Source organism: Papaver somniferum, chromosome 3 (assembly GCF_003573695.1).
Source record: "Papaver somniferum cultivar HN1 chromosome 3, ASM357369v1, whole genome shotgun sequence".
In the NCBI taxonomy this organism is placed as follows: Eukaryota; Viridiplantae; Streptophyta; class Magnoliopsida; order Ranunculales; family Papaveraceae; genus Papaver; species Papaver somniferum.
Window position 1 is genome coordinate 33,614,847 of NC_039360.1, and position 9,637 is coordinate 33,624,483.

General features: G+C 37.0%; 1 protein-coding gene and 1 long non-coding RNA gene across 2 annotated transcripts; one reads left to right on the forward strand and one right to left on the reverse strand.

Annotated features, from left to right (window-relative positions):
* The first annotated feature begins 248 nt into the window (after nucleotides 1–248).
* Nucleotides 249–4,142, forward strand: LOC113355796 (1-deoxy-D-xylulose 5-phosphate reductoisomerase, chloroplastic-like). The gene is made up of 12 exons (XM_026598746.1): nucleotides 249–616; nucleotides 863–1,029; nucleotides 1,127–1,213; nucleotides 1,318–1,443; nucleotides 1,525–1,587; nucleotides 2,062–2,211; nucleotides 2,405–2,472; nucleotides 2,662–2,773; nucleotides 2,873–2,977; nucleotides 3,087–3,208; nucleotides 3,305–3,451; nucleotides 3,638–4,142. Exons 1-12 carry the CDS (start codon nucleotides 532–534, stop codon nucleotides 3,804–3,806), a joined length of 1,401 nt encoding a protein of 466 aa, XP_026454531.1. The 5' UTR covers nucleotides 249–531; the 3' UTR covers nucleotides 3,807–4,142.
* Nucleotides 4,143–5,245: 1,103 nt separating this feature from the next.
* On the reverse strand, nucleotides 5,246–7,458 carry LOC113355797. Its single transcript, XR_003362610.1, has 3 exons — nucleotides 7,103–7,458; nucleotides 5,705–5,976; nucleotides 5,246–5,592 (listed from the first exon to the last, which is right to left on the reverse strand). It is a non-coding gene; the product is annotated as an uncharacterized LOC113355797 (long non-coding RNA).
* Nucleotides 7,459–9,637: the final 2,179 nt, after the last annotated feature.

Here is a 9,637-nt window from a genome sequence, read left to right on the forward strand (position 1 = left end):
GCCAAAATTACCCTTAAACTTTATAGAAAACGACCAATACCGTCTCATGTCAGGAAATGTAGGAAAACTTCGTATCGACCGATACGGCCGATATTTGACCGATACGGCCGATATTCGACCGATACGGCCGATATTATCGGGCGAATATCGTATCCCCGATATCCTTCTTATCGTATCGTTCTGGGCCGATATCCGAAATATCCCCGATATATCATTGACTACCCTGAGTGTGACTAGCCGACTACTGATCCAATTATAAACAGAATCAAAAGAAAATTAAGCACAATACAGAAAGCGGCATAATTGTCCACTAAAATCCATCATTTCCCCTGATCCTTTTTTTATTTCTTGAAATTGTCCTCCGATTCTCATCTCGTCTTATCCTCCCCACTATTTCTCTTCTCCCCCACCCCCACAATAAAAATGCTTTCTCCCTAGAAATGCCTTGTTAAACTGATTCCATTCCCCCAACCCAATAAAACCCTCTTGTTGTTGATCATCAAATTAGAAGCAAGAACTGATTACTAACACATGGCTCTGAAAATTTCTTATCCTGGAGAAATGGGTTCTATTTCTTTCTTGAATTCCATTAAACCAGACATCTTCAAACTTAAAGGTCTGTCTTTTCTTCCTTTTAGGTTTACAGTAGACATGATTTCAGTTAAGGGGTGACTTTGTTCTTCTTCTTCTTCTGTGTTAGAGATTATGTGTAGGGCTTCAATTTTAACTAGGTTGTTGTGATTATTTATTGCCTGGTTGGTTTATATTGTTTGCTTTTAATGTCTTTTTTTTTTTACTGTATTATTTTGTTGAGATAAGTGTTTGAAATGTTAGCTTCTTTTATTTGACTTGATAATTTTAGGGCGTTGTCCTGTGAAAAGAAAGGAAATTGGTAAGGGTGCTCGTTGTTCATCCCAATCGCCACCCCCAGCTTGGCCGGGATGCGCTGTTGCGGAGCCTGGTCGTAAGGTTTGGGATGGTCCGAAGCCTATTTCAATTGTTGGATCTACTGGTTCCATTGGAACCCAGGTACAACATCTTCTTTAGAATTGAATTAGCTAATTGTTTCGAAAGATGATTTTTGAGTATTTCTGAAGAGCTTTTATGGTATGATATGGTATTTCAGACTTTAGACATAGTTGCAGAGAACCCGGAGAAGTTCAGAATTGTTGCATTAGCAGCTGGTTCAAATGTGACTCTTCTTGCAGAGCAGGTGACTGTTCTATGTAGAGAGCTGGCAATGCTTGGCATTTGGGATTGTATTATCTCAAACTGCATTAGTGTATCTTAGCTCAATTTTACTTTGTTGTCGAATAGGTGAAAACCTTTAGGCCTCAACTGGTGGCTGTTAGAAATGAATCTTTGGTTGATGAACTGAAAGAGGCTTTGGCCGATGCTGACTACAAACCCGAGATAATTCCTGGGGAGCAAGGGGTCATTGAGGTTAGCTATGTTACTTGTCTATCTCTACTGTCTTGCCTGACTGAAAATTTCGACTATAATGTCTCTGCACTTGATCTTCAGGTTGCTCGACACATGGATGCTGCCACAGTAGTCACAGGGATAGTAGGTTGTGCTGGTTTGAAGGTAACAACATAAGTCATTTTTTCTCATAGCCTTTTTTCTTCTTTGTAGACTGTAGTTAGAAAGATGGGTATGCTCGCAAGAAATTTGTCAGTTGATCTAAAATTAATATGTCCGCGCCTCAAAAAAACATAAAAAATTTACATCTTCGTACACTATTATGAGGACGATTGGTTGGTGTTTGGTAGGTGCAAAGTTCAAGTCTCATGCAACCACAAATTGGTTAAATTTGGTTCAGTTAAGTCGGGATACATGGGTAACTGGACGTGTTGGCACTAGTATCTACAGAGCATGGCCTTATATATATATATATATATATATATATATATGTCTCATTAAGTACCGAAAATTTAGGTGTGTAGGCAAGATTGATTTGTGCTATATAATTGACATAGTATTGATAGTTGATGAGAAATTAAAAATACCTATAAAGGACCTCCAACTGGCCGTTAATATATTTTTTTTCTGTTGTTTTAGCCAACAGTGGCTGCAATAGAGGCTGGAAAGGACATTGCGTTGGCAAATAAAGAGACTCTGATCGCTGGGGGTCCCTTTGTGCTTCCTCTTGCCCAGAAGCATAAAGTGAAAATTCTTCCTGCAGATTCGGAACATTCTGCAATATTCCAGGTAAGAATGCAGTATGAGAAATTGAATTTATTTACTAAGCGCAGAAGGATTCAAGATACTTTCAGTCCTTGACTTCTTTTCATGAACAGGGCATAATCAAGACTTTGTATCTTTGAAATTAAAAATCATCCAAACTTCATTATTATTTGTATTTGTTGTCAAGAACTGAGAGATAGACAGTTCCTATTTCCAGTGTATACAGGGTTTGCCAGAGGGTGCGCTCCGACGCATAATTTTGACTGCTTCAGGTGGAGCTTTCAGGTGAACAATCATAATATTAGGAATCTTTCACCGACTTTTTGGACTTAGTAAGAGGGGAAATTCAAGGACACTGTTGTACAAGCTTTCATTTGAGTTGGATTTTAGGAATTGTCATCTCAGTTGCACATAAGTCGCTGGTTCAAAAAGATAACCAGGAGTTAACCATTTTTGTTTCTGGTGTTCTTTCAGGGATTGGCCTGTTGAAAAATTGAAAGAGGTGAAAGTAGCTGATGCCTTAAAGCATCCTAACTGGAATATGGGGAAGAAAATAACAGTAGATTCTGCAACCTTATTCAACAAGGCATGTTACAACCCAATTATTTATTAATGTTCCATTACATATGTTATTGTCACTTGTAAAAAATTCTGAGATTAAATGGAGTTCTTACATGATGAGCAGGGTCTAGAAGTTATCGAAGCTCATTATCTTTTTGGGGCTGAATATGATGATATTGATATTGTCATTCATCCACAATCTATCATACATTCAATGATTGAAACACAGGTTTTTCCTCCTCTTCTATTCCTTTTTTGCCGAGGTACTTTCTGACATCTAGAAAAGATGAAATGTCTTAGCAGTATTAAATTTATTATTCTCTGTCGTCCATTTCCAGGATTCGTCAGTTTTGGCTCAGTTGGGGTGGCCTGATATGCGCCTTCCTATTCTTTACACATTATCGTGGCCAGACAGAGTATATTGCTCTGAGATCACTTGGCCTCGGCTTGATCTTTGCAAGTATGGATTTATTTTCCTTTCAGTGACAACTTTTTTCCCAATAAAATAATACAAATAAGTTTGAAATTACAAGTCTTTGTTATATGTGGTATACAGGTTGGGTTCACTAACCTTTAAAGCTCCTGACAATGTAAAATACCCATCAATGGACCTTGCTTATGCTGCTGGCCGAGCCGGAGGCACCATGACTGGAGTCCTTAGTGCAGCAAATGAGAAAGCTGTGGAAATGTTTATTGATGAAAAGTAAGTACTTTTGTTTGTCAAACGTTTCTGTAAACGGATTTGGTTATCATAAGATATACATAGTCAGCCCAAAACTTATCTGCTGATAAAGATGCAAAAATTGTTCTTTACTTATGCAAATATACTGAAAGCATTAAGCGAGACATCCTGTTCTTTGTTCTAAGCTGGGTTTTATTTATCTTGCAGAATAAGCTACTTGGATATCTTCAAGGTCGTGGAGCTTACGTGCGACAAGCATCGGTCGGAATTGGTGACCAGCCCATCACTTGATGATATCATACACTACGACTTGTGGGCTCGTGAGTATGCTGCTGGTGTAAAGATATCTCCAAGTTTAAGCTCGATGGCTGCATGATTATGAAATAGATAGTGGTTTGGCTGCAAAGAGGACCCTTCCACTTCGCGATCGGCGAGCCCTTAGTAGTCTGCATTGATAGGTCACAACTCTGCAGAGGTTTGGAGATGACTACTAACTCACTGTAAGAATCGGAGGAGAAAAGAAGACAAGCAGGCATTGTAATTTGTGTAGTGAGTAAACAGAAGAAAATGTATCGGTGTATACTGCTTTATATGTAAAATTCGTCATTAGCAAGGAATCATGTATACAGGAGGAAAATGGTAATAGGAAAATGGAATTGGGAAACACCCATATTTAGTCCTTGGGCAATAAGGTGCACCAAACTTTCTGTGCGATTTTGCAATGTAGGAACAAATGATCTTGTTTCTCAGTATCAACCTTGAATCTGCTGGTGGGGAATGTGAGGTTCCAGCTAAAGATGGCAATCCCCTTATGCTGCAACATGTCCACTGAGTTTATCTTCCCATGAATCACACACCACATGAGGAAATTTATCTTTGGCAGAATTGCAGTTTTCCAAATGAAAGAACTTGGAAAATCCTCTTCACCCGCCTCAAGAATCAACTTTACAACGATTTGACTGAAAAAAGGCCTGAGCTATGCAGCGTCCATTTTCTTGTGTCAGGCAAAGTGTCTAAAATAGGCGGTGAGTTTCCAATGCAATGCAATGCACTGCAAGAAATTACCAAGAGTGTTGTTTTCGGTGTTAGAAAGAATTCTTTCGAAATCAAGCCTCCAATTCCTGTCTGCAGTAATATGGTCAGACACTCTAAACAGACTAGGAAAAGCATTAGCTGAAGGCAAAGTGCCTGACCACTTAATCAGGCCAAAATGGAAACATTTATAATTGAGTGGATGGGTGTCGAAGACTTGGCAGTGACGAGTTATCTTGTTTAAGCAATAGTTCTCACCGAACATGGAAGAAACTTTTCCAGGAACCGAAACTGAAAATTCAGAACCATACTTCTCTACAATTATCTTATGCCAGAAGCGGGTTTTCTCTACACCACACCTCCGGTGCCACTTATGGTAGTTGGAATTCGCTGCAAATAAGCTATAGCTAAGCGAAATGACTTACCATTGTGCTTGGCCTTAACCTCTTTATTTTATATTAAGTGTGTAATATATCAGTTACTAACTGCAAAATAATTGATTATCTTACCATTTATGTCCAAAAATCATCTTCTTTAGCTATTAAGGCCAGGACAAGCCAACCCACTCAATTCTAGACTAACTTTTACAAAAGCCAATTTAAAATATAAATAAGCTTATGCATTCTGTACTTTAAAAATCACTAGTACCAACACAATACCAGTACACTTCAAATTTGAAGTTTCAGAAAACAAAATTCTAATCCGGTCAGGACAGTCAGATAATCTTGATCAATAAACTGCGTTCATATAGACTGATTGATCAAAACAACCACAATAAACTGATTGATCAAAACAAAATTGACCAGACCACGAATATCTATCAGACTCATAAAACATCCACACCATGAAAATAACCAGGCATGATAACAAATACAAGACGTGAACTAATAGTTTCAAAAATCTAATACATACCCTGTGCATTTAGCAACCCCATCTGTATGGGATTCACAAAACTATTCAACATAAAACTGTGGATAACATTCTAATGTCTACTTGAATATTTTGAACAACCTGAAATCTTAAAAAGTGCTTGCCACATGAACACCCATTACTAACTGAACCTCTGATAACAAGGAAATACATACCATCAAGCTTAGACCCCAGCAATATCCATATCTACTGCTTTAACCCTGTTCATTCAGAAATAGTAAAGAACCATAATCAGATACAATAAGTTAGGTTACTCCAACCATAATCAGATACAATTATGATAATAGTAACTAAAAATAAAACTATACTTACATTCTAAGATCTCCTTTGCCCGAAGGACGATCTTTGGGTTGCTCGGATAACAGAAGTAAAATAAATTCTTTATCGCGTGTGTTTATCTCTTCCGGGAAGATTCTATCTTTAGTAAGTGGTTCGAGAAGCTTTGCCCTGTGGGTAGCTGAGATAAAATTTGAAATAAGCTCAAAAAGGAGGATGCCTAGACTATAGATGTCAGCCTTGGCATCAACCTCTGCAGCCTTATTCTTCCTTTCAGGTGCGGAATAAAGTTACATCCCCGAATTTAGCTGAAAATTAGCAATGAAAGAATGTTTAATTAAAAAGCAACGCCCATCAGACCTAATAAGCGACTAAGCAATAGCAAGTGTCTTCTTCTAGACAAATCTCTACATAACATGCAACCATCAGAAATACAAATCTCTACATAAAATGCAACGCCATCAGAAATACAATTGAGATCAAAGTGACCAGTTGGTAATCTATTGCATGCTCTGGGCCTTTGAAAACTCCTATTTTGTTGGGAAACGTCACGAATTTCAGTCAACAGGCCTTTTGCATCACTTCAAACTCTTATCAGTATAAGAACAATTTTCTGGTGGCTACAGAAATAAAAAGATCAGGATGAAGCACCACCAGTAACATTTAATCTAAAAACCTAAAAGTCTGGTATAGTTACAGTTTTATGAAATTATAAGGCAGAGATGCCACGCTATAGCCCACAGAAAAATAAACAGAAAAAGAAAATTTTCCTTTATTTTTGAAGAATAGAGACCAAAAAGAACCTTTACCTATTCCATAGTCTGCAATCTTTATTTTTGAAGAATAGTCCAAAAATATATTGGTCGATCTTAAATCTTTGTGGACTACGCCTTGTTCGTGCATATACGAGACTGCCTCAACTATCTGTCTAAAGTATTCAAGTCCTTTGTTGTAATCAATGATGGTTTCCGACACCAAAGCATCATAAAAAAAGATTACCTTCTTATGAAATACCCCTAAAATTTAATGCAAAGGGTGTGAGCGAGCTCGAGCGCAAAGTTCGATCCCTAAAATTTCCAGAGAGAACTATATGAATACCCCTCATTTTCATAATCACTGGGATGCTAAACACTCATTTTGTCTCATTTATCTTTACACCTTTTCCTCATTATTATCCATTTCATTAATGAGTCTTGCGGCACTTAAATATAAGTGGCACACACATCTAGTATTATATGACACACAGAAAGGTCCCTAATTCGTATTCCTTACAGCACCCAACAAAACTGTACCACATACTTTGAATTCACAGTTAGCATTTAACGAAGACAAAAACTATACACAGCTCAGGAGTAGTCCAATTACTAATTCACCTCTATCCAGCTATTTTAATATCAAGTAATTCATTCATGCTTTGATTTAAAGAGAACTTACATTTCACACAGCTCCATCTGAATAAAGAGCAAAAGATACACGGTGACTGGATCTACGGTTTCACCCATCTTGAAATATCGTATCTTATTTTCATCATCAGATAAAAGTGCAGAATCTGCAGATTCATCTCCATCTTCGCCTTCCCCACCATTTACCGCGTAGGAGATGATTTCAACATTCATATCTGGAGTAATTTAATCAACTTCTATCCAACTGTTGTAATACCGAATTACTCCTTCATGTGTCAACTTTGACAATGCATGAACTTCGCTGCAAAGATGTAATAACAAGAAAGTTTGTTTTAATATAGCGATTAAATAGTTACAGCCCTCATCAAGTTGCTTGTGCTGCAGTATTTTATTAATATGTAAAACTGGATACTGACGGCATTAATATCTTACTAGAACCGATAAACCTAACTCTCTTAATCGCATACTGACATTGATCTAACCGATGTGTGCACTGAACCACACTGCCATAAGATCCGTGACCCAATAGGTGGTCCTCCACAAACTCTTTAGAGTACCGAGATTGAATAAACTTTTGGTACAAATCTTCATAAGCCTTCTCAGCAAAAACAGCCCTTGCAACCTCTTTCTCATAAGCCACTTTCAAAGAATCTATAGCTGAAAAGGACTCCTTATGCCTTTTGTTGTTAAGACCCTCAGAATCGACAAACAACTTACGCTTTTCACTGGATTCACATAACTTTGATATTTCAGAATCCTCCATTGCTCTCCGGTGGATAAAAAAACAAGGTATTAGGTTAATCGATCTAACGTATCTGTTCCGGAGAGAAAAAGGTAAGCATGTGCAAGAGCTATAAACGCTGAGCTCTTTTACATTGAAATATGTGTGTATGATATATCCTTGGCAATATCCAAGGTCTGACAGATAATCAATTAAAGTACCAATTCAATCACAAGTATCATACCATCACAAAGTATTGAGACATAGATATGGCATGTGATTGAGATGTATGCAAATGAAACAGAAACCTTCACTTTTAACATCTGCAACTTAAATTAGTCTATTACTCAAGTTAAAGTTAAGAGCAGGTAAGAAAGTCAGCAACATACATTTGCAAAAGGAAACTATGTGCATCATGGTTCGAGAGATAACAGGAAAAGTTATGAAGGCAGCAACAAACTAATCTTCTCCAAGAAATCTATTTAAAAAATGGAGTTCCAACCACTAGGCTAGTGTTAACAACAACACTATACTCTGAACAGTCATGTGCAAGAATTATTAGGAGAAGCTGAAGACAAACTAATAAGGACTGCACCTTGAAATTTCTATTTTTACTAAAATTGAAGCATGACAAATTGCAAGTACCGATACTTGTAGCATTAGATTACAACAATTATTAAATAGTTGTGGTGTGTGACAAATGATTGATATATCTACAACAAACTCCAAAATTTGATGAGAGATTATGTAAATCAATCAAGCTGGACTATCAGTCGGCAAATAAACTATAATATTCAGGGAGCGGTTAAAGGCTACTAATAAGTTAAAGTGTTAAACATTCTTGAGCTCCTGATGAAACTAAAAGTTCTAAGATATGGATTCTCGACTCTCCTAGATTTATCCCAAATTGAGTATATGTAAGAGCATTCCTGAAATCTTGAGCTTAAATAAAAAATGACAAAATGTGCCAGCCAACATAGATTGTGCCAACCAAAACCAGTTTCTTGAAAACTGAACGATCTAAAATGCAAGAAGTCAGAACCGCATTATGTGATCGATTCCAAGCAGTTAAATGATCTATTTATGTAGACGGAGTACCACGAACCCCCTAAGAAAGCCAGTTGATACAATTATCTAATAAATGAATTTTGTCAAAGAGGTGTCGTGTTGTTTTTTTCCCCAAAACAACTTAAACTAACATGTAGATACTACATCAAACAGGACTATAATAAAAGAATACTGACAAGAAAACTTAGAGCAACATCCTTAAAAAATTTCAATCAAGACAGATGAAAGAATATAACATATCACCTACTCTTCTGACTCCTTCAAATACGGATGAATAAAAGCAGCCTAACCGACTCAAACGCAAGATAACCTCAAGCTGCAATAAAAACTAGGAACGGTGATACTGAATCGAAAGTCTTCGGATGGAACTACAGATCTACCATATTTCAATTTCATCTCATATACTAAAGGGAATTGAACAAACGAAAACCAACTAGTTAGGTTATAAAGGAATCGAAATAGAAATTAAAACGAAAAACCAACTAATTACGTTATAAGGAACGAAAATTATTAGGATGACAACTACAGATCTACAGATCTCATATACTAAGAGAATCGTTTCAGAAATTAAATACTTCTAGTGAGGGTATAAGATCAAACCTAGGTTTTCTAATGAAGATTTAAGAACAATAAAAGGATCTTATACAAAAATCGGAGATGATTGCTACTAAGATAACTAGGGATTTCTCTTCGATCTTGCGGAATTCGACTGAGATAGAAAATTGAGCTAGGGGTTGGGGCGAAAAAATATAGAGAGAGAGTGAAAATGAAGGCGGG

Excerpts from the sequence above, each read along its gene's own strand:
- LOC113355796 (XM_026598746.1), top strand. The coding sequence starts at position 532 with ATGGCTCTGAAAATTTCTTATCCTGGAGAAATGGGTTCTATTTCTTTC. Across the intron at positions 1,588-2,061 it reads TAGGTTGTGCTGGTTTGAAG|CCAACAGTGGCTGCAATAGA; the intron begins GTAACAACATAA and ends CTGTTGTTTTAG. Across the intron at positions 2,774-2,872 it reads CTGCAACCTTATTCAACAAG|GGTCTAGAAGTTATCGAAGC; the intron begins GCATGTTACAAC and ends CATGATGAGCAG.